The following is a 25,046-nucleotide window of genomic DNA, read 5'->3' on the forward strand; positions in this document are numbered from 1 at the left end:
TGAAGTTCTTGATGATATAATTGTAGTTAGCCCAGGTCACTGTTAGCATAGAAATAAATAATCCAGTATTTTGGAAAATGTTTTAGTACAGTATTGCTTTGGAGGATGGGTTTATAATAACTTCATATTAGAGTCCTGGACATTTGAATATCTGTGTAGCTGCATTTTGTATATGTCCACTGTTGGTACTAGATAGTTATTGGTAAATATAGAGCTGACAATGGAATTTTCTTTGTTTCTAGAAAATATTATTTTATGGTTATGGTCTGAAAACTGGCACAAAATAGCTCTTATTACTTAACACCTCTGATTCCTGTTTGTGTTTTTAGAGTCTGCTTAGTTTGGTGTTTAAACAAAACAAAACATGCTCTCTACTTCTACTAGTTTGGCAGAGCCAACACAGGTAAGAGTGAGAGCACTGTACTCTATTTCTCGTTCTTCATTAATCTAGTTACATCACTTACATCTGTGCAGTTCCTTTGAAAACAGTCGAGGTGCACAGAGGTATCACTGACCATCCAAGATGACTTGCAAGACCCTCTTATTCTTGTGGTGATATGCAAGAAGGAAGGAGTCCAGCTAGAATCTCATAATCTAGATAGCATTTGTAGGCCTGGCGGGAACCCTCCATGCCCACCCAGATTATTTGTAGACTACGTGTATTTTATGTTGAAATCATGATGCCAAATACTGAATCGTGCAATGCTTTCTTTTTAGAGCCATATTGTGTTGCATGTCTAAATTTTCATCCCTTGTTTTGTCTTTCCCCTTTTCCCCTCTGCTCTGTCAGACATCAGGATAGAGACAAGATTCTGTCTTCCTATCTCTTTACCTCCTTGTCTTGCTGTAACTTGTTTCAGACTTGGCTTCTTACAGCTACCCTCTTCTTTAGTGTGGTGGTTTTTCTTCTCACTTCTGTCTGCCCTGAGAGCAGTTTTACCAGGTTCCTCTTTGCACCTGTTTTTGTTGCTGTCAGCTTTTTGTTTCCCTCTTTGCATACCTTTTCCTTCAGCAGGCCACCTCATAGACTTTTCTCTCCCTTTCTGTAGCTGTCATCCAACTGCTCATTCTTCCTGATGTTTATTCTGTACCCTTACAGTGAATGACTTCACTTCCCATATGGGTAATCTGGCTGACTCCATCCAACTTCCCCTCCTTACTAGTTACACTCACTTAGTCTTCACAAAGAATTGGTCCCTTAAATTCCTCTTTTACTGCTCCCATACTTCATTTAATACTCTTCATTTTCTTGCTGTCTTCTGCACAGTCACCCTTTTTTTTTTTTTTTTTTTTTTTTTAAGACTCCCACTCCATAAACCTCTTTCTCTTAGAAGACAACTCAACCTCTTGCTTCCATCTCTGACCTCCCTTCCATGGTTTTCACTTTCTGATCCACCTACTTCTTTGCGTTTGACTCCTTTACTCCCCTAACCCAGCAGTCTGTGTAAGACCCCCCCCCCCCACATCCAGTCTCTTTGGTTGCATTTTTCTACTCCTTTTCCCAATTTGCAAAGCAAAGAGTCCCAATATATGCTCCCACTACAAATTTTGTTCCTTCAGCTACTCTTCCTAAGTAATACTAATTCCTGTAATTATAAGCTTACACCTGAGGGGAAAGGAAGTGGTTACAGGAACTCCCACTTCCATTCTTTTATAAGATGAGAAGGAAAAAGTAGTCCAAATATGATTTAAATTCTTCATATTTTAAAAGGATGCCAATTTACAAATCACATTTGTCTTGTTATAAATAACACTAATATTATAATTGAAATAAATATGAAAGAGAATGTTTATCTTGTACATTTGACAGCATTAGTGTGTGGTCCATTTTGCTGTTTTCCCATTTAAATAGTTTCTGCTGTTTATGTAGATCTTGCATTCAACTATAAGGGACAAAAAAAGGTGATTGTAAAACTGCAGAAATTCACAGAGGAACTCATTGGCACATTTAGGGCTTCAAACTAATTTTAATAAACTCTAGACAATTTGAAAAAGTTAAAATAAACAGTGTCCCTTTAAGATCTTTTAGAACAGCGGTTCTCAACTGGGGGTCTGCAAGCCCTTTCAAGGTTGGCCGTGGGCCCCATGGCTGAAACAGAGTCCAAGCCCTAGTGCCCCCCACGGGGCTGAAGCCCTGATGCCTGGCGTGGGCTCCTCCCCCTCCCGCCCCTGCGTGGGGCTGAAGCCCCGAGCCCTGGTGCTCCTTTTGGGGCAGAAGCCCTGAGCCCATGGGCAGAGTTGGGGACATGGAGGGTGTTGCCCCCTCCAACCTCCCAAACTGCAGCGCAAGAGCACAGCAGTCCCAGGAGGCAGCTCCATACCTTCCTCTCCCTCATCTCCTCTCCCTGCTCCCTGCCCAGGTTGGAGGCGGGAAGCTGGAACTGGGCAGTGCAGGGCAGCTGCTGCTGTGGCTGGTGCCATGGAGCAGGCAGCGGCAGCGTTCCCTCGTCTCCTGCTGGTGCCCTGGGTTGAAGCTCCTCCTCAGCTTGCAGCCCCCTTTGCTCCCACAGAGGCAGCTGGTAGGAGCTGCCTGGGTGGGGAGACCCAGCTCCGTGGCTGGCAGACACCTCTGGGAACAGGGACCACAGGGGAGCCCTCCCAGCACACAGCCCCTAATACCCCTCTCCCTATACCCTGAGCTACCCCCCTGCCTGCACACAGCCCCAGTTTTGCCCCTCCCTGCACTCTGACCTGTCCCATGCCTGCACACAGTCCTAGCTACCCCCTCCCTGCACCCTGAGCTACCTTCCTGCCTACACTCAGCTCTAGCTACCCGCCGCCTGCACACAGCCCCAGCTACCTTCCTGCCCACACACAGCCCCTAGCCACCCCCCTGCCAGCACACAGCCCAGCTACCACCCTCCCTGCACCCTAAGCTGTTTTCAAACTTTTTGAGCTAAGCTCCTCACCTTTGAGTTATAATTTTTGATTGCGCCTCCACCCCTCCTCCACCCAGACAGGCTGGGTGGTCTGCTGGGGTGAATTGGGGGTGGAGGTGGCCCTCCCTCCCTGGACCCTGCCATACGGAGGTGGCTCGAGCCCTGCTGGTCCCTGTTCTTCTCCCCCCTCCCCCTAAAGAAGTCAAACTAGGCTTATGTCCAGGCCCCTGCCACGAGGCCCCTGTCCGCTCCTGCTGGGCTCTGGAGTTTGTATAGCATGTTGAGGGGTGCCTCCGAGAGAAACAGGTTGAGAACCCCGGTTTTAGGAGACTTCTGACTTAGTTGTCTAATATTACACTAGTTTGTCTGAGAACTAGGTTACCAAAACAGTATTTTAACAAATACAAATGATTATTCCTTAGCTGACATCTATCTGCAGCACAAAACTGCAACCTAATTTGGCATGATTAACTGTCTTTGCACAAAAGAGGTCTGGGATTTAGAGTAAAAGGGAATTTGCATGGTGGACATGAGGTGTATTTGCAGAATGTACAGCACCACCTTGAAGTGACTAGAGCCAAGATTAATACAAATAGTCTTCATTTTCTAAAGTACTTCTGAAATGTCACTTTTAGAATCAAACATGTATAGACCTTGTTTTTGTTTATAGTGGTTTATAAAACAGATACAGTTACATGACAAAAATCACACAACGGAGATGACTGGAGCTTAGGTATGTTTCAAGGCTGACCTTGGACTCCAAGCTTCAATCTTCTATCTCCTTTATAGTTTTTTTTTTTTTTTTTTTTATTCAGGCTGTTGAAGTTAAGGAGTGCCCGGGTGCTTAACTGAGTAAAATAATACTTTTAAACAAACTGTATTCTGATGGGAGTTGGCTAATCGGTAATTTAGTATACTGTATTAGTATTTCTTCTCTGGAGACATAGGTTCAGATTTGACTTTCATCGCCAATGGAAAGTATTTGATCTCAAATACAGCTGCACAGTGGGTATTATTTATTTACAGTCCCTGGAAGGGGAGAAAAGGGACTAAAAGAAGGAAACAAGATTAGGATCCATAGCTAGAACCAGCTGCACCCATCTCTAAATGTTGCTCATAGGCAAGGATGTGTAGCATTTAAAAAGCACCCAAAAATATAATTTTCTTTGAGTTCTGTTACCCTTTCTATTGAAACAAGTTCAGAGATGTCTCAGAACACTTTTTTTTTTTTAAGAATTAAAGAGTGTGTGTGTGTGTGTGTGTGTGTGTTAGAATAATGAATCATGGCAAGGAAGTCCTTGAGTTCTCTGGTGTTTTTGCTGTCCTGTTGACACTAACTGTGTGTGTCTGAAGTCATTTGTACTTTAAAAAATTAATTTGAGATGAATCTATGCAGTGCTTTATTGTGCTTTATATAGCTACTTGTCTAACTTTTAAATATGGATTTTTAAATTGCATGTTGTAAGTCATATCTCACCTCAAATCTAGTCAGAATTTAAGTCATTCACAAGGGTTTTTATAAATGTGTGACAGATGACTCAAATGAGAACAACAAAAGAAAAATTCCTTCCTCCATCAGAAGCTTAAGATGGTGAAAAAATAATTCTAGTGTAAATAAGGCTTTTCCAGGGTCTGTTTTATAGTTCAGCACTCGTATGTTAATAAATGACTGCAACGCAAAGTATGATAACAGCATGTCGGCAAGACAGTAGAACATTTGAAGAATAAGCTATGTTCCTTCTAATTGGGTACAGTGTAGGAATATGAGCAATGTTCAACCTCCTTAAAATGTCAGTCATGGCCTTCTGCAGTTACAGTATAACAAAACATCACAAGCTTTCATTGTGAGATAATCTAGGATGATTTTTTGTCACAAAATAAATATAAAAACCATGATGCAGGATTAGTATTGAAACAAGGAATAAACCAGTATACACTAGGTACTCTTAGAATGTATATATGAAGGAAATAAAATTGTGAAATTTTTCTTGATTTTTCAGATGCTTTAAGCTAGCAGTAGCTTATGTATTGGAAGACATTATTTGTTAATAGCAGGATTAACAGTTTGTAATGGGATTTAATTGTGGTCACTTACATAAGTGTATTTTGAAGTTGATCCTGTAGCACTGAAAAGACCAATCTGACCTGTAATCTAGGATGTTCAAAAGAATAGATAAGGACTTTGATTTGCTTTTTCTGAACAAAATCCAGTTTTAAACTGGTTTGATATTAAAATCAAACAGCTGTCATAAAGCATATGTGATCGATGTTAGCAATCTGCTTTGATGCCAGTGCCTTACAGTTAACAAGAAGTATAAGTGATCTCCAAATCAACCTTATTTCACCAAAGGCATGGATTTCTTTGAATAAATAGTGTGTAATAGGGTTTTAAAAATTTATTTGACTCAAACTTTTTTGACTCATGAAAGTTATATTTAAAAGTTTAAATTATGGAGATACTAGTCATGCCTGCATAGTTAAGGTTGAGTTGGTTTTTTTACACTTAACATTGAGGTTGGCTCTCTCTTTTATGTATGAAAAATACAGTCAATCATCTCAAAAATTGCAGCACTTACTCTTTGAGTATAGAATGACTTTTCTAAGAACTGTATAAGTATCAGGATATCTTACAATACTATTTTCTCATTTTGTTGCAGAGTAATTTAAATTGATCAGAAGCATATTTAAACATGAGATTGGACAAATTCTTTGCATTTTTCTATTACCTGTAATGATTTAAGAGCTGCTTTATGCTTTCGGTCATTCATGTAAGTTACAAAATAGTAAACATGAACTGTGCTTATAATACAGTTTGTATACACCTCTACCCCGATATAATGCTGTCCTCAGGAGCCAAAAAATCTTACCACGTTATCGGTGAAACCATGTTATATTGAACTTGCTTTGATCCGCCGGAGCACGCAGTCCCGCTGCTCCCCCACCCCCCGGGATGCTGCTTTACCGTTATATCCAAATTCGTGTTATATCGGGTTGCGTTATATCGGGGTAGAGGTGTACTTTGAACAGAGGAAATTAATTAGGATCAGCTGAAGCAAATTTACCATCTTAAAGGTTTTTATCTGTTTTGATCATTTGTTTAAAGTGAAACTTTTTAGTTTGCTCATTTCTATTAAGAATTTTGGTAACAAACTTGACAAGAAAATGAGGACTAAAATAGTAATATTTCAAAAATGATTGACTTCACCTTTGTCACTTTTTTTTTTTCCCTGTCACATAATAGGTGAAGTATTATAGACACTTGGCACCTGATCACTTGCTGCAAATATGCCATCGACTAGGACCACTTCTAGAGCAGGAAATTCCTCAGAGTGTCCCTGGAGTGCAAACCTTATTAGGAGCTGGAAGACAGTCTTTGCTTCGCACAAATAAAAGTATGAAAATTCACAAGGGGGCTTAAAGACTTCAGTTTCACTATTTCATGCTATATTTTCATGTGTTTGTAATTTTTTGTAAACAGGTTGCAAACATGTTGTGTGGAAGGGATCTGCTCTTGCTGCATTACATTGTGGAAGGCCTCCAGAGTCACCAATAAACTATGGCAGCCCACCTAGTATAGGTAAGTCAATTTCGTTATCACACTGAAAAGTATGACATTGCTAGTGCAACATTTGTAAATTCAGCAGAAATTGTTTATGGGTGTGATAGTTGGGTAACAGTGTATTTGTATTTACTCTCTTATGTTCTGTGTACGTTGTGCCTACCATTACTTCTGTTAGGATGGTCAGCTATCCTGTTTTAAACATGACAGGATGTACAATGTGGGTCCAAATATTATGAATCCTGTTTTGAAGCTTATTTGTTTTATTTGAGCTTTGAGGTATGAATTTGAATAAAATATTTCAAAATTATGAAAACAAGCAAACAGTATTTGGCTAGCTGATAACATGGTTGCAAAAATGAAGTAGTAATAAGCTGCAGATAGGATAGCCTATCATGTTAATGACTTATTTGAACTCAAGACACTATGGTCTGCCTCCACTTCTGGAAAATACAATAGTATAGGCTGCTTGCCAGAATTCTTTTCTTTGAAGAGATTTTTTTAGTGTAGGGCCTTGTAGCAGGGAATATTGTTTCTCTGCTTCAACTGTTTAGTCCCATTTGCTTATTTCTTAGTTTTGTCCAGATTTGCTTTGTGCTATAGCATGGAGCATGCACACGTTCTCTCTGTTGGGCTGCAAAATGGCAGAATAACAGAAGTCTAGAAAGATATTTTTTGCTTCCTCTTCTTTGTTCTTCCATGATTACCTTGAAGTTCTCACTCTGTCACTGAGGAAGTGTTTCATTAGCCTTTAGCCTGTAACGAGGGACAGTTGTTTTGTCTTCACTACCCTCCTGGAGGTAAAGAGATGTACATGATTTAGGAGGGAACTCATTGCGTCTCAGTCTCTTCCTGTTGTAGAAAGGATATAGCAGTGAGCAGAAATCTCACATTTGAGCTTCTATCCATGCAATCCTGCCATAGTTCCCCTTTCCATAAGGATAGTAGCTCAGTGAAAATAGGTATGTCGGCAGTGAGTGAAAACTTACCCAGCACCTCTTCAGGTTTAACACTGAGTTAAAAATATTTCGAGTTTTTTAATGAGTTGTTGGATTCCTCTTACTTTAAGAAATCAAATTAGTCTCCTCTTCCTCCATTGCAAACTCTCCAGATAAAAGCAACATAAGAGCAATTTTGACATTGATTTTATGATGATGACATGAATGGAAAGAGACTTGTTTAAATTTAATTTTTTCTTGAGGGAAACTAAATTTAAAACAGAAAAAAATCTCTCTTTTTGGAACCTGCTGAGGGGAAGGACATGGGAGGTGGGGACAGAACAAAACAAAAATAAATCTGGGAAGCAAGTTCTACCAGATGTCTTCAATAGCTCTTCTTGGACTGAAATGGGGAGCTCTCTCAAATAGGTTTTCAGGCCTTATATATTAAGCAGCAGAAGGGTGGATTGATTTAACACTTATTTTAATCATGATTTAAATCAAGATTTCTTGCTTGCTGATTTAAATAATTGATGTTAATCTTGTTTTGGATTTACTTTTTAGTTATTTTCCTAAAGAAAGATTCATTTTCATTGGTTTGTATAAGTATAAAAACATGTTGATGGAACACCATATATAGCCCATACATTAAATTTGGTACTTTCTGTTAACCAGGAGGATACATTATATTTATACATGCTTATTTAAGGATTCATATAATTTAACATAGATTTATTCAGATCCTTAATTTTTTCCTTTTTTTAATTGTTAGAAAATGGTGAATAACAGTTATTCTTGGTATTTGTGTTAAGTTGTGTGTAGATGGGAATTCAGTTCAATTTAAAATGTACAAAAACAGCATTGAAAATTGCTTTTATTAGTTAAATAAGACTACTTTAAATGTGTTGGATATTTTTTCTTATGTAAGCTTATCAAAACATGTTTTGCATTTAAATAACTGATTAATTAAGGGAAGTATTAACTGTAGTTCGTGAATAGACAGATTGCTTCTGGTCTCTGTGGGCCAGATTTTCAAAGGTATTTAGGCACCTAAAGATGCAGTTGGGTGCTTTTGAAAAATTCCACTTGGCATCTAACTGCACCTTTCGGTGCCTAAATACTTTTGAAAATCTAGCTCCATGTCCTTAAGTTTTTTTAGAATTAGATCTCATCTTCTCCCACCTGGTTTTTATTCATAGACTGGAAGAGGAAAACAAGCTTTCCTGCTTTTTCAACTCAGTTTCTCAGCTTTGAATGAACTAGCCCAAATGAAGAAAATATTTTCTCGGCAGTTGCTAGTTAAACTGAAACCAAAAGTTGTTAATGCAACAGCTTTTCTGCACAACAGAAACTGAACGTTCTTAGACTGTAAATAATATAAATACCAGAATTTCACCATTGCAAGGACTAATAATGATATAGATGCGTGGTTCTCAAACTTTTTTTTTTTCGCGGACCACTTGAAAATTGCTGAGGGTCTCGGCAGACCACTTAATGATCTTTCCAAATGTTGTTTATACCATTAGCTAACTGTTGTAAAGCACTTTGGATAAAAGTGCTATATAAAAAAAAATTACTAATAATTAACGTTTTTTTTGTTCTACAAATAAAAGCACACAACTCATATTTTAATATCAGTAGTTTCACCTTTCTAATGCGATGGATGTGCCCTCTCTCTCCTGCTGCGGCAGGCCCGAGCTGGGGCTGGGATGGGGGGGGGGGGGGGGGGGGGGGCGTCTCTCCCTGGCAGCCGCAGCCCTGGAGCTGGGGAAAGTCACCTCTTTCTCTGGCCACTGCAGCCCTTCACGTCCCAAATTCCTCCCATCTTTTCTTCTCACCCCACTGCCCCCTCCCATCTACCCTCTATACCCCCCCAAGGTCACCACCTCACCTTACGTGTGTCTTCTCTAGGGTTAGGGCACCTAATTAGTGGAGCCATGCCTGCGTGGCGCCACTAATTGGGTGGGTGGCCCATCATTCTCTCATGTGTGGCCGCCCAGGTGCGCACCTTAGAGGGAACTATCCACGGACCACCTGCATGGAGCTTGCAGGCCACTGGTGGTCCTCGTATCACAGTTTGAGAACCTCTGATATAGATAATGCAGTATATGACATTGTGACATACACCTCTACCCCGATATAACGCGACCCAATATAACATGAATTCGGATATAACGCGGTAAAGCAGCGCTCCGGGGAGGCGGGGCTATGCACTCCGGCAGATCAAAGCAAGTTGGTTATAACGCGGTTTCACCTATAACGTGGTAAGATTTTTTGGCTCCTAAGGACAGCGTTATATCGGGGTAGGGTGTATTTAGAATGTTTGAGTTGACTGTTTTCCCCCTTACTTTGTGTTACTTAATAATTCAGCACCTTTTAAGAACATAAGAATGGCCATGGTGGGTCAGTCCATCATCCACCTAACCCACTATCCTGTCTTCCGACAGTGGTCAGTGCCAGATGCTTTGAGGGAGGGAACAGAACAGGGCAGTTGTCCTGTCCCAGCTTTTGGCAGTCAGAGGTTTTGGGACATCTGGAGCATGGGATTGCATCCCTGACCATCTTGGCTAATAACCATTGATGCACCTGACCTCCATGAATTTAATTCTTTTTTGAACCCAATTATATTTTGCCTTCATAACATTCCCTTGCAATGAATTGCACAGGTTAACTGTGTGCTGTTTGAAATACATTCTTATGTTTGTTTTAAACTTGTCTATTAATTTCATTGGTGACTACTGGTTCTTGTGTTATGTGAAGGGGTAAATAACACTTCCCTATTCACTTTCTCCACACCATTCATGATTTTATAGACCTCTATCATGTCCCCCCTTAGTCGTCTCTTTTCTGAGATGAACAGTCCCAGTCTCTTTAATCTGTCCTCGTATGGAAGCTGTTGCATAGCCCTAATCATTTTTTGTTGCACTTCTCTGTACCTGTTCCAATTCTAATGTATCATTTTTGAGATGGGGCAACCAGAACTGGACACAGTATTCAAGGTGTGGGTGTACTACAGATTTCTGTGGTGGCATTATATTTTCTTATGTAGCCTTTACCTAATGGTTCCTAATATTATTAGCTTTTTTTGACTGCCACTGTTCATTGGGGAGATTCTTTTAGACAACTATTCACAGTGACTCCAAGATCTTTCTTGAGTGGTAATAGCTAATTTAGATCCCATCAGTTTGAATGTATAATTAGGATTCATTTTTCCAGTGTGCATTACTTTGCATTTATCAACATTGAATTTTATCTGCCATTTGGTTGCCCAGTTTTTTGAGATTCCATTGGCATTTTTTGTCAGTTTTGGATTGAACTATCTTAAGTAGTTCAGTATCTTCTGCAAAGTGTGCCACCTCACTATTTACCCCTTTTCCAGATGATTTATGAATGTTTTGAACAGCAGAGGTCCTACTACAGATGCTTAGGGGACCCCATTATTTACCTCTTTCCTTTGAGAAAACTGACCATTTATTCTGACCTTTTGTGTCCTATCTTTTCACTAGTTATTGATCCTTAAGAGGTCATTCCCTCTTATCCTATGACTGCATGCTTTGCTTAAGAGTCTTTGGTGAGGGACCTTGTCAAAGACTTTCTGAAAGTCCAAGTTCACTACATCCACTGGATCACCCTTGTTCACATGCTTGTTGACCCCCTCAAAGAATGCTAGTAGATTGGTGAGCTATGGTTTCTGTTTACAGAACACTTGTTGACTCTTCCCCAACAAATTGTGTTTATCTGTGTGTGTCTGATAATTCTGTTCTTTACTATAGTTTCAACCAGTTTGCCTGGTACTGAAGTTAGGCTTACTGGTTGGCAATTGCCAAGGTTACCTCTGGAGCCTTTTTAAAAATTGATGTTATGTGAGCTATCCTCCAGTCCTCTGGTACGGAGGCTGATTTAAGTGATAGCTTACATGCAGTTTCATATTTGAGTTCCTTCAGAACTGTTGGGTGAAAACCATCTGGACCTGGTGACTTATTACTGTTTAATTTATCAATTTGTTCCAAAACCACATCTTTTGACGCCTCAGTCTGGAACAGTTCCTCGGATTTGTCACCTGAGCTATTCCTTTGAGGTGTGGCAATTTCCCTCACATCCTCTGCAGTGACGACAGATGCAAAGAATTCATTTAGCTTTTGTGCAATGGCCTTGTTTTCTTTAGGTACGTCTATACTTACTTCCTGGTCCGGATGTAAGCGATCGATCTTCTGGGATCGAATTATCGCATCTTGTCTAGATGCGATAAATCGATCCCGGAAGTGCTTGCCGTCGACGCCGGTACTCCAGCTCAGCGAGAGGAGTACGCGGCATCGACAGGGGAGCCTGCCTGCCGCGTCTGGACCCACGGTAAGTTCGGACTAAGGTACTTCGAATTCAGCTACGTTATTACCTTAGTCCGAAGTGGGGGGTTAGTGTGGACCAGGCCTTTGAGTGCGCTTTTAGCACCCTGATCATCCATTGGTCCCTCTCATTATTTGGCAGACTTCCTGCTTCTGATGTACCGGGGGCAGCACCATTTAGATAGGGCAGGGGTAGCACTGCCTTCCCCCTTGCATTGGGGGAGATTGAAGGGATATAAGGGGAGACAGTGCCCCCCGAAATGGATACGTAGCAGAATAGAAGTGATATGTGGGGAGGGGCACCCAAATTTCTGCCTTCCATTTGGCCCTGCTCCCTCCCCAAGGGAGGAATGTTTGGAATGGGGGTGATGAGCTGGGTAATGGCTGCCGTGTCCTCCAGGCTCAGGTTGGTGTAGTTCTCTGTGCCCGGGAACCGCTGGGTGCCGGTGGCCATGGTGACTGTGTAGGATGGCATGGCCTGCTCCGGTGCACACACAGCCACAAGGATTGGAGCTGCCCCCACTTTGCCAGCTAGGGACTGAGTGCACGGGTGGGCCCCCCAGCAAGCACCCCCTCAGACACATCCCCTCTCTGCACCCTGAGCTACACCCCCACCACAGCACACAGCCACTAGCTACCCCCTCCCTTCTTGCTCCTTGAGCTATACCCCTCTCTGCACACAACCCCTCGCTACCCCGCTGCCTGCACCCTGAGCTACTCCCCCTGCTTGCACACAGACTCTAGCTACCCCCTGCCTGCATGCTGAGCAGTTTTCAAACTTTTTGAGCTGAGCCCTCCTTTGAGTTACAATTGTTGGTCTCTCTTTCTCTCTCTCCCCTCCCCTTCCCCCCCATTATCTGCAAAACTAGAGTTTTCAAGTGCCTAAATAGCCACTGGAATCATGGTTAAAGTTGTGCCCCCCTCCCCCCAATCTGAAATGGCACTCCTGTGATGTTCTTAAACATTTTTTTGGTGTTAGGTTTAGTGCCTTCTAGTTGCTCTTCAGATTCTTTTTTGGCCTGCCCTCTAATAAACTTTTAAACTTGACTTCCAGACTTTATTCTCCTTTCTGTTTTCCTCAGTTGGATTTGACTTCCAATTTTTAAAGGATTTATTTTTGCCTCTATCTGTCTTTTTTACTCAGTTGTTTAGCCATGGTGGCATTTTTTTGGTTCTCTGACTTGTTTTAGGGCTTGTGTGTGTGTGTATACACACATTTAATTTGAGCCTCTATTATGGTGTTTTTAAATAGTTTCAGTGCAGTTTGCAGGCATTTCACTCTTGTGACTGTTTCTTTTAATTTCTGTTTAATTAGCTTCCTCATTTTTGTGTAGTTCCCTGTTTTGAAGTTAAATGCTGCTATGATGGGGTTTCCTTAGGTTTCCCCCCCCCCCCCCCAACCAGGATGTTAAATGTAATTACCTTATGGTTGCTGTTACTGAGCGGTTTGCCACTTGGACCAGATCCTGTGCTCCACTTAGTATTAAATCAAGAATTGCCTTTCCTCTGGTAGGTTCCAGGACTATCTGTTTCAAGAAGCAGTCATTTATGGTATCTAGAAATTTTATCTCTGCATCCTGTCCTGAGGTGACATGTACCCAGTCAGTATGGGGATAGTTGAAATCCCCCATTATCATTACGTTTTCTGGTAGCCTCTCTAATCTCCCTGAGCATTTTACCATCCCTATCAGCATTCAATCCATTTTTTCCATTTTGAAAAAAAAAAAGATTAAAATAATGTGACAGTGATACATATGGCCTAAAACTGAACAGTTCTAGCCTATTTGATCTAGACTTTGCTGATGACATTGCTCTTATCAATGAAGATGACAACGGACTACAAAAATGCACAAACTAAGTAAAAGAAGTAATGGAGAAGATAGGTTTGAGATGCAATGCAAAGAAATGTAAAGTCATGTTAATGGGGACTATAGGGATAGAAATCAAAATTGAGGAAGAGAAACTAGGGAAGGCGGACAATTTTACGTATCTTGGAACTACCATCAGCGAAGACGGTACTACTTTCGAGGAAATAATAAGAATTGGGAAGGCAAACATTGCATTTGGAAGACTCAAAAACATATGGGAACTCAAAAACATCTCCCTCAAGGCAGAACTGAACGTGTACAAAGCAGTTATCGCCATCACAACATACAGCAGTGAGACATGGCAACTTACCAAGAAATATATGCAAAGCCTGGATGCATTTAATCACAAATGTCTGAGAAGAATATTGGGAATAACATATAGAGATAGGAAGACGAATGAAGAAGTCAATAAACAGGGCACCCTCTCACAAATCTACAAAAGAAGACGACAGTGGCTGGGATGTGCTGAGAATGGAAAAAGAACGCTTACCAAATACTGCCCTTGAATGGAAGCCAGAAAACACAAGAAGAAAGACCGGAAGACTGCAAATAACATGGAAACGTACAGTTCTAAACAACATCAAGCACCTCAACATGAAATGGGAAGATTTGGAGAGAAGGGCAGTTGACAGGCAAGGATGGCAAACGTGGGTAGCCCAATGTGCAGCAAAGCTTGGGATGGTCTAAGGTCTGATCAGCATTCTGGTTAGGAGGTCGGTAGTATATTCCTACTGCTGTAGTCTTATTATTCAAGCATGGAATTTCTATCCATAGAGATTCTGTAGTACAGATTGATTCATTTAAAGATTTTTACTATAGTTGACTCTATGCTTTCTTTGGCATATAGTGCCACTCCCTCAATAATGCGATCTACTCTGTCATTCCTATATATTTTGTTTCCCATTGATTTATCAGGAAGTTTCTGTGATGCCTGTTATATCGATATCCTCATGTAATACCATGCACTCATGTTCATCGTTTTTAGTATATACACTTCTTGCTTTTGTATTTAAGCACTTACAAAATTTGTCAATATTTAGTTGTCTGCCTTCATGTAATGTAATTAAATGGGACTCTGTTTTTGACTGTTTCTCTTAAGTTCCAAACTGTACTTTATCAACTTCTGTCTCCTGTCTTTAACTCATTAAAATTTGAAGGCTTGTTGATGTAGCATATTTTTATTTAAATGATTATAATAAGTTGAGGCCTTAATATGGGTTCTCATAATTTCAAATTTAATTTTAAACAGGTTTATGTCTAAAGAAAAATTTATTTAAACACTCAAAATCCAATTAAAATTGAATTTTATTCTTCTTTGAGTGGTATCCGTAGGGGACTGGCTCTGGGGCCCTCTGGAGTGGTGCCAAATATGGCTCAGTATAAGGGGCGTCGCTGGCTTCCCCTATCCTCAGTTCCTTCTTACCGCCAGTGACGGTGCTGGAACATCATCTTGGTTTGGCAAACCGCCTCTTTCTCAATCCGTTGATACGAACCTTTCCCTGTAAATAGTTAAGTTATTAGTTTCCTTTAGTGTAGTTAGTTAGTTAGTCTTGGATGGGACTCAGCCTAGGGATGGGGTATGCCCCGGTCCACAGGCTTCAAACCCTGCGATCGCTGTTTTTAAAAAAAAAATATATATACCCATCAGCGATCGTCACAGTAACTGAGGTGCCTGGGCAAGACCCATATCAGCAACAAGTGCCTTATCTGTAAAGGGATCAAACCTTGGACCAAAAAAGGAGTGAAACATATGTCTCCGGGCGCTCCTGATGGAATCTGCGCTGACACTGTCACCGGAGCTGTCCAGATCGGACTCTGCTCCCAGTACCACTGCGTTGGTACGGAGCGCTCCACCAGTGCCATTTTCGGGCCGATGCTGATCCCTGTCCCCGGCACTGTCCAGAAGGCAAAGAAAGGCTGGGAGGGGACGATCTCCTACATCCCGTAAAGGGAAGGAGAGGGTCGGAGGGAAGAAAAGACCCGAGAAGGGCAGCTCCTCACCTCTGAGCAGGAGTTGGGCCCCGGCTCAGGTCGAATGGGTTAGCCCATCCCAAGACGCACCTGTCACCCCAGACAGTGACGTGGGCGTCCAGCACCTGGACATGCCATTAATGCCTGAGGCCCTGCAGGCAGCGCAGGACATATTAGTCTTACCCCTGCTGCCCACACCGGCCAGGGTGGTGTCCCATTCTAAGGGCAAACGTGCCCTGGGACCTTTCCAGCAGCCCCCATCTGTGTTGCACCGCTCCCCTCCTTAGGAAGTGTCCCACCAGCAGTCGCCCGTGCAGAGCTGCCAGACCTCGGTCATGGGGAGGCAGACCCGTCAGAGCCCCCACTGGTCTCCGGATTCGGGGCACCTTCACCAGGCTTGAGACGCAGATCGCTGGTGACTTGGTGCAGGACCATGGAGGTGCATCCATCCCTGCAGCACCAGTATTGGGATCGACCTAATGTCTGGCACCGCTCCAGGGACATGACAACGGTCCCAGCAGCCTCGTTGCCAGTTGCCAGAGCACTGTTACGGGTCGCCATCAGGTCAGCAATCCCCACCTCGATGGTCGACTTGCTCCTGCTCCGCAGACCAGCACCGCTGAAGAAGCACGAGGTGTAGATCGCTGGGTCGCTGTTCACGATCCGCTGAACGCCATCGGTCTTCAGGAGCTCGGCTTGGGGACTTGTCACCCTCGGACAGATCCACATCACAGCGCTGGGATCAGTACCATCATGACCGGGGTGAACAGTTGGCACCATCCTGGTCTCCCAGAAGCGGTTCCTCCTCTTTGGACTCTGGTACCAAGCAGGAGTCTATACCAGCGGGCCAGGGCCCTCCTGCACCAGGGGTACCTACGCTACTGGCGGCGCAGCCTGTTCCACCGGGTTGTACCATGGTACCCCTGGAACCCTTGGGGGTTCCCACAGCCCTCACATGGGCTCAGGTCGGCCTCGGGGGCCTCGGACAAGCTATCAGCCACTGTCTCTTGTCCAACCCTGGATGCAGAGGGCTCTGGGGAGGAGACCCCCACAGATCCATCCAGCTCCGATGGAGGAACCAGTCGAGCAGCCTGTGGAGGCGGCAGTTCCTCCGGTGCCTGCTTCCTTCTCATTCTTGCCTGTTGAGACAATTATAGGGCTCCCTCATCCAGTCCCAAAGAATGATGCTAGGGCCCATCAGGAGCTACTAAAGCTTACTATCTGATGTCCTCAGCAGCCCCAGCCAGGGTGGCGTTGCCCTTACACGAGGGAGTGGCAAAGATCACCAAGTCCTTATGGCAGACTCCCTCGTCACTGCCCCATCTCCAAAAGGGTGGAGCGAAAGTATTGTTGTGCCTGCTAAGGGATATGAATACCTTCATACGCACCCTGCTCCAAGCTTCCTGGTGGTCTCGGCCATTAATGAACGGGAAAGGCAGGGCCAACCTGCAGCGACCCCCAAGCATAAAGACTTGAAGAGGCTCAATTTATTTGGGAGGAAAATTTATTCTTCCTTGAGTCTGCAGCTGCAAGTGGCCAACCACCAGGCTGCTACAATTTCAACATGTGGCAGTCAGTGGCCAAGTTCGGGGATTCGCTGCCTGAGGACCCCAAGAAGGAGTTCCACGTGATCATTGAAGAGGGCAAAGCGGTAGCCAGAGCGGCCCTTCAGGCGGCCTCAGATGTGGCAGACTCTGCGACCAGAACCATGGCCTCGGCCATCTTGATGAGGAGGGCCTCCTGGCTGCACTTGGGCCTGTTGACGGAAGTCCAACAGTCAATACAGGACTTCCCGTTTGATGGCCAAGCTCTGTTTGCTGAACAGACACAAAACTGCATGGGCTGAAGGACTCCTGGGCGACCTTACAGACCCTGGGCCAGTACACCCCACGCCACAGCATCTCCAGAGCTCTGGGAGCCAACCCAGGTCGGAGCTTGCCCGTAAAAAGGATAAAGGCTACAGATGTCTGTAAGGTCACCAGCCAGCATCCTCTGCACAGTCTACCTCCACCCACAACCATCTGGGTAGTAAGCAGGCATTTTGAGGGTGTGCCCGAGGGCGACCTACTAGCCTGTTTCCTGGATCCTGCTTTCTTGCGTTTCTCCAACTGCTTGTCTCCTTTCATCCCTGTATGGGCTTCTATAACTTGGGACCGCTGGGTCCTCAACACCGTGGAACAGGATTATAACTTCCAGTTTCTTTCTGTCCTTCCCTCCCACCCCCCCTTCCTCGTCCCTCTTCAGGGACCCTTCTCATGAGCAACTGCTTGCCCAGGAGATTCAGAGCCTTCTGCAAGTGGGGGCTGTGGAGGAAGTCTCTCAGGAGTACAGGAGCAAGGGATTCTACTCCTCATACTTTCTGATCTCCAAAGCCAAAGGGGGTCTGAGACCTATTCTGGATCTGAGAGACCTCAACAAATATCTCAAGAAGTTGAAGTTCTGCATGGTCTCCCTGGCCTCTCTCATTTCTGCGCTGGATCCGGGAGACTGGTATGCCACCCTCGATTTGAAAGACGTTTACTTCCATATATCGATATTCCAAGGACACAGGCAATTCCTGGGTTTCATGGTCGGCCCCGCTCACTGCCAGTTCCTGTTTGGCCTGGCTACAGCTCCGAGGGTGTTTACTGAATGCATAGTGGTGGTAGCCTACGTTAGGTGTCGAGGTATCCAGGTTTACCCGTACCTCGATGCCTGGCTTATCGGGGCCACTCCAGGTCTCAAGTCCAGCATGACATCTCGGTACTGCAGATCTCATGCTGCGTCCTGGGCCTGTTGATAAACAAGGAAAAATCTATGTTAATCGTGGCTCAAAGGATAGAATTCATCGGAACCGCCCGTGACTCCACCCATGCCAGAGCATTTCTGCCTCAAAACAGGTTCAAGACGATGGCGAGTCTCATTGCCAGAGTCTCTGTATATCCCCTAACCATGGCCTGGGTCTGTCTCAGGCTGTTGGGCAACATAGCGGCGTGCACTTATGTAATTCGCCATGCGGGGCTCAGGCTGCAAACCCTCCGGCGGTGGCTGTCAACAGTCTACATCCCATCCAGACTTCATTTGGACAAGGTCGTCACGATTCCACCGAAAGTACTGACCTCCCAGTGGTGTCCGATCCGAGGACAGTCCTGGAAGGACTTCTGTTCGAGAGTCCTCGACCCTTGGTATCTCTGATATTGGATGCCTCCAATCTCAGCTGGGAGCACGTCTCGGCATGTTGTGAACGCAAGGGACGTGGTCTCCAGAGGAGCTGCCATTGCACATAAACGTCAGGGAGCAGAGGGCAGCACCAGTATTGGGATCGACCTAGTGTCTGGCACCGCTCCAGGGACACGTCAGAGAGCAGAGAGCAATCCTCCTAGCTTGCGGGGTCTTTCTGTCATACCTTTCTGGTCTAAGTGTGGAGGTTCTCACGGACAACACGGCCTCAATGTTTTACATCAACAGGCAAGAGATGGCCCCCAGCTCATCAGCTATCAGGAAGCGCTTCGTTTGTGGGTCTTTTGCATCCAGCACGACATCCATCTCAAGGCATTGCACCTCCCTGGCGTCCGGAATGCACTGGCAGATTGCCTCAGCAGGTCCTTCTCTCCCTACAAGTGGTCCCTCGAGCCAGAGGTTGTCCAGATCCTTTTTTGATGGTGGGGAGCTCCCTGAGTGGACCTGTTCGCCACCATGCAGAAGAGGAAGTGCCAGCAATTCTGCTCTCTTTAGGGCTTAGGCAGGAACTCCCTCTCTGATGTCTTCCTTCTGTCATAGGATGGGGATCTAATGTACGCATTCCTGCCAATTCCGTTGGTCAGCAGAGTCCTAGCAAAAGTCAAAAGAGACGAGGCGGGGGAGTCATTGTGTTTGCCTTGGTGTGGCCTCGCCGGCACTGGTTCGGCATGCTCATGGACCTGGCCATGGCTCCCTCATGGCCGCTTCCCAGCCATCCGGATTTCCTCTTGCAAGACCACAGTCTGCTCCTGCACCCAAACCTTCCGTCTCTCCACCTCACGGCTTGGTTGCTGAGTGGCTGAACCTGGAGGAAAGGGCCTGCTCCAGCCAGGTACAGCAGGTCCTCTTGGAAAACAGAAAACCTTCCACCATGGCAACTTACTTGGCAAACTAGAGGCGGTTCTCCTGCTGGACTGAGGTGCGTGGCATCTCCACGACACAGTTGCCCGTGCAATCCATCCTCGATTACCTGCTCCACCTTAAGCAGCAAGGCCTCACACTTGCCTCCATCAAGGTGCACTTGGCAGCCATATCGGTTTTCCACGAGCAGGTCCAGGGTAAATTGGTGTTCTCATACGACGTGTCCGTCCGGTTCTTGAAAGGATTAGGGTCGCTCTTCCCACCGGTCTGGGACCCAATTCCGCAATTGTACCTCAACCTTGTCTTCTCAAGGCTCACAGGGCTTCCCTTTGAGCCACTGGTCTCTTGCTCCTCTGTCATGGAAGGTAACTTTTTCTTGTAGCCATTACCGAGGCGGGGCTCCGAGATTAAAACCCTCACTTTGGAACCCCTGTACATAGTGTTCTACAAGGACAAGGTCCAGCTGTGACCCCACCCGGCGTTCCGGTCTAAGATGGCGTCTCGCTTCCATGTTAACTAGGATATCTTTCTCCCAGTTGTCTGTCCAAAGCCGCACTCAACTGTGGAGGAGAGGTGGCTCCACACCTTGGATGTCTGGCATGCCCTGGCCTTCTACTTGGGGTGCACCAAGGCCTTCCGCAAGTTGACCCAACTCTTCATTGCGACAGTGGACAGGATGAAAGGTTTACTAGTGTCCTCGCAGAGGATCTCTAACCGGATCACATAGTGCATCTTGACCTGTTATGAGTTGGCACGGACTGAGTCACCATCTATACTAAAGACCCACTCGACCAGGGCACAATCGCCCTCGGTGGCCTTCCTAGCACACTTCCCCACCCAGGACATCTGCAGGGCCGCTACGTGGTCATCAGTACACATGTTCATGACACTTTACACCATTACCCAGTAACATAGAGATGACACTGGATTTGGCACAGCTGTGTTGCAATCGACAAATCCGTGAACTCCTACCCATCTCTGGTGGCACTGCTTGGGAGTCACTGACAATGGAATGGACATGAGCAAGCACTCGAAGAAGAAAAGACAGTTACCTGGTTCATAACTGGTGTTCTTTGAAATGTGTTGCTCATGTCCATTCCATGACCCATCCTCCTTCCCCACTGTTGGAGTTTCCAGCAAGAAGGAAGTGAGGGTGGAGGGGGAGGCGGTGGTGCCCCTTATACTGCGCCATATGGGCACCACCCCAATAGGTGCCAGAGCCGGTCCCCACTATTGAGGGAAAAACTTCTGGCACTGGTGCATGTGGTGAGCACATGCAATGGAATGGACATGACCAACACATCTCACAGAACACCAGTTACGAAATAGATAACTGTCTTTCTTTTTTCTTTTCTTTTCTTTTTTTTTTGGTCATGTTTTTTAATCTACTCCGAGAAGTAGTTTCCAGCAAATTTCCTGTTTCATCCTGCCCATGGACCCAGCATTGTTTAAAAAGTAACCAAGACATTGAATCCATCCAAAGCAGGAGGAAAGAACATCCCTGGGAAAACATTTTTTATTTTGGCTCTAAGGAGAGGAAGCTTATTAATTTGGTACTTACTATATGGGTGTACTGCAGTAAGGAGTGGGAGCGTTCTAGCAACAGTACACTATAGGAAAATTCATAGATATAAAAAAATTTTAATGCACAAATAACACAGGTAAATGTACAGGTGCTGTGCTTTCCACAGAAAAGTGAGAGGGGTTTGTTTTGTTAGAATAGCTGGTTGAAGCTCCAGATATCCCATTGGTTTCCCCAGAACAATTTTGACAAAGTCTATTGAACTCAACTTGTCTAGTAAAGATAAAATCCCTATTCTACACACATCTTTTGTTTTTTTTCTGATTCAAATCTGACCTCAACACCGGGAGGTTTGGCTAAATCCTAGTCTTTAAATACGTGCACTAGACATGCGTTCTGGCAAGACCTAGAAGACCAGTTTAAAGGAAGCAGTTGTTAACTTGAGTAACCATTTTAGTGTCAGCAGCTCTTTTGTGAAGAACTAAAGCAGTAGAGAAAATGAGTTTTTATATTCCAAGTTCTCTAACACAAAACTTGAAAATCCCTTCTGAGCATTTTTGTTTTTTAGTGTTATCCAGCATTAGAAATACTGGATTGAAAAACAAATACTGGTTTAGCAACCATGAAATGAGGAGTAGTTTAAATAAGAACCTGGCCTCGAGGGTTGGTGGGTATGCTGAGCATGTTCCTCTGTTGCTGGAAAGGAGGATCTAAGGGCTTGTCTATACTTACACGCTGGTTCGGCGGCAGGCAATCGAACTTCTGGGTTCGATTTATCGCGTCTTGTCTAAACGTGATAAATGGAACCCAGAAGTGCTCGCCGTCGACTCCAGTAATCCTGCTCGGCGCGAGGAGTATGCGGAGTCGACCGGGGAGCCTGTCTGCCGCGTCTGGACCGCGGTAAGTTCGAACTAAGGTACATCGACTTCAGCTACGTTATTCACGTAGCTGAAGTTGCGTACCTTAGTTCGAATTGGGGGGTTAGTATAGACCAGGCCTGAGTAATGAATTATTTCTGGTCCCAACCTCTGGGCTGCTGGTGAAGGATAGAGGACCAGCCTATCCATTGCAAAGCTTTAATGGGGTGTAAATCTCCACATGGCAACATCCTTTTCTTGTCCTTAAGCCAGCTCTGTTTTCCCTCAATCTTCTGCTCTGTACATATTTTCTCTGACTCCAGCATTGGTTTGTCTAAGAGCTTTTCACAGTCATGGGTCTGTCTCAATTGCAGAAAGGAATGGAAATAAGAAGGTAGAGTAGCTGTAATACCCCTCTCTCACCTGTTGGTTAAAACAGATCTTCAGTACTCTTTATAGGAGGATAATTAATCCTATGTTCAGTAGGATATTAAAGTTTTATTAAATATAATTAGGCTTGGCAGAACTCACTTTTTTATTTTTTATAATTTTGACAAATATCAGTTTGTTTTTAAATATTTTTGAATTTTATCTATTAAATTTTCATAGTTGTGCAAAATTATGGGTTTTAAGCATTTTTAATTTTTATCTATTTAAATTTTCAGTTGTGGGAAATTATGGGGGATGGTGGTCAGGCAATAATTCTTTAACAGTAGATGTTGAAATCAAAAGTTAATGGTTTATAACCGTTAAAACACAAATTGCCAACAACACTTGTCAAAATATACAAAGTACATATCCATAAATCAAACTCAAGTTCCTAACCAGCATTTTTCTTATTTTGCTTCCTGTAAATTTTGATTATTATTGATGGACATTTTTTTTATTTGCTGGTTTGTGAGTGTACGGTGAAATCAGTGTTTACTGCCAGTCAATCCTTCCTTGTCTAAATCTAATTTAAAGGGCAAATTGAAATAACTATATATAGTATTAACCGAAAACCTTAAGTCTGTGCATCTTAAATATGCCAAACATAAAACTGATTATATAATTGAAGTCAGCAATCCGACCTCTTAATTCAAGTAAAGCTCAGAGTGGGACTTATTTGGCCCTCTGGCATACCTTGCTGTTAGTGCAACATTTATTTTAGTTTCGCACAGCAAGATTCAGCACTAGTCTAATCATATGCCATTCCCATTGATTTTAGTGGTTGTACCCACTATGTCGGGATTGTACTTGGTCCTGTTTTTGCCCTTACTTGCAGTGCTCCAATCACTCAACATGACAAACTCATTTCAACACGTTTTACCGTCTTCCCACTAGAGACTTTGTTCCTCTTTTTATCATCACTCTAAACTTTCCTCATGAGCATTTTCTCTCTCAATTTTTTTCCTGTCACTCAAAGCATATAGTGGCTCTTAAACCCTATGGTTAACCTAATGTACCTTCATAACCTATTTTTCAGTATTCTACTGGAATTTTGTTTTATACAACCAACTACCAAAGGCAAGTGGGCCTTACAAGTAGTGGTTCATGGTTTATTCTTTGGGATTTATACATCTTGCCAAAGTAGTTTATTACCTACCCATTTACCAAAATAATGAATAATTGGGCAGTAAGATAAATAATATCATATTTGTGGACTTGGACAGTGCTTCATTATCATCTTTTCCTGGAAGAAAAATGGGAGAATGATAATCTCACGGTTTTTCTTCAGAGCCATTGATGCTAGTTGACCTATCTACCTTTGGAATGCATATCCCAGTAAGTGCAGTTGATAGGCCATTCTTAGAAATGGTTCTATTGGTACATAAATCTAATAGTTTTAACGTTCTGGTTATGGCTCCAGTGGTCTTTATGAAGTTACTAGTAATAATTTTCATAGTTCTTAGGTTACAAAATATTCCTCCTGACAGACTTGGGAAGAATGTGATCTGATACTTATTGTATCATTCTGTTTCCTTAATTCCATATATTAGTTCTGAAGAGCAGTTGAATTAGTTTAGAGAATCCTGAGTATGAAGTAATATACATCAGACTTGGGAAAGTCTTGTCAGACTCAATTACAAAAATTCAGTTTGCAATTCAAGCAGTCAGTGATAGCTCACTAAATTCTGAAGTTGTTAGAATGGTTCTTCTATTAAGATACCTTGTAAAAATGGCATTCGGTGTTCTGTGTATGTCTTACAACAACTGTTAAACTGCTTTTCTGACTGCTCGCCCTGCAAACTCCACCTGGAATTGGAAAACCTTTGAGGACCTCTTGGTTCCGTGTGTCACCAACATTAAAGATTCTTGGCTGGTGCTTATATTGCAATAAAATCAATCCAGTTTGGTTTCCCACGGCAGTTCTGGCTTTGTAGGAGTAATAGAATTAAAAAACAGTTAAAAACTTATTTTAATCAATAAAAGCAGACAGAACTCTGAGTACACATGTGCAGATCAGTTGAGTAACAAGGTACATTTTTACACGGTTGATTTTCAGAGTAAAAACACACTTAAGATTGTGTAGATGTTATGTTAATTCAACAGCTATGTTTAATGAGATGCCTGCAGTCTGTTGCTAGCAAAATGGTTTTTCATGAATTGGGATCAAAGGGGAGAGAATAATTTTAGTTGAAAGTTCAACTCTGTCTCAATATAAGTGAATTGGTGCAAAAGCTGTATTCTTAAATGTGTAGACAGACATTTGTTACATCAGATATACTTAGTTCAAGAGAAGTAGTTATGTGCAGGAGAAAGGCAAGGTGTGTCAAACTTTTTCTGTAGCTTTGTGTAGAATATATCTCTTACCTCTGCAAAGGTGTCTGCAAGAAACACATGCAGTGACGTACAAGGTTCCAACAGTAACATACATAAATAAATAAGGTAGAATGAGGAGCTTGTTTGCACCAGGAAGCAAAGATTTATTTTAAGCAACCTTTAAGCAAAGATTCATCTTATTCTCTACAGGCCATACATAGCTAAGGCAAATGAAAAGGGGGTTTTAGGAATAGCTAGGAGTATGCACAATAAAAAGGGAAAGTGTG

At 43.5% G+C, this 25,046-nt stretch overlaps 1 protein-coding gene across 2 annotated transcripts in view; it reads left to right on the forward strand.

Moving 5' to 3' along the window:
• The window catches only part of PHIP (pleckstrin homology domain interacting protein), a 339,129-nt gene that overhangs the window by 8,388 nt on the left and 305,695 nt on the right, over nucleotides 1-25,046 (forward strand). For both annotated transcript variants that reach the window (XM_034766155.1, XM_034766156.1), the window contains exons 5-6: nucleotides 6,121-6,271; nucleotides 6,358-6,456. In XM_034766155.1, coding sequence (XP_034622046.1) covers nucleotides 6,121-6,271; nucleotides 6,358-6,456 — 250 coding nt within the window. The remainder of the gene's footprint in view (nucleotides 1-6,120; nucleotides 6,272-6,357; nucleotides 6,457-25,046) is intronic.

The sequence above is a fragment of the Trachemys scripta genome, chromosome 3 (assembly GCF_013100865.1).
Source record: "Trachemys scripta elegans isolate TJP31775 chromosome 3, CAS_Tse_1.0, whole genome shotgun sequence".
Classification (NCBI taxonomy): domain Eukaryota; kingdom Metazoa; phylum Chordata; order Testudines; family Emydidae; genus Trachemys; species Trachemys scripta.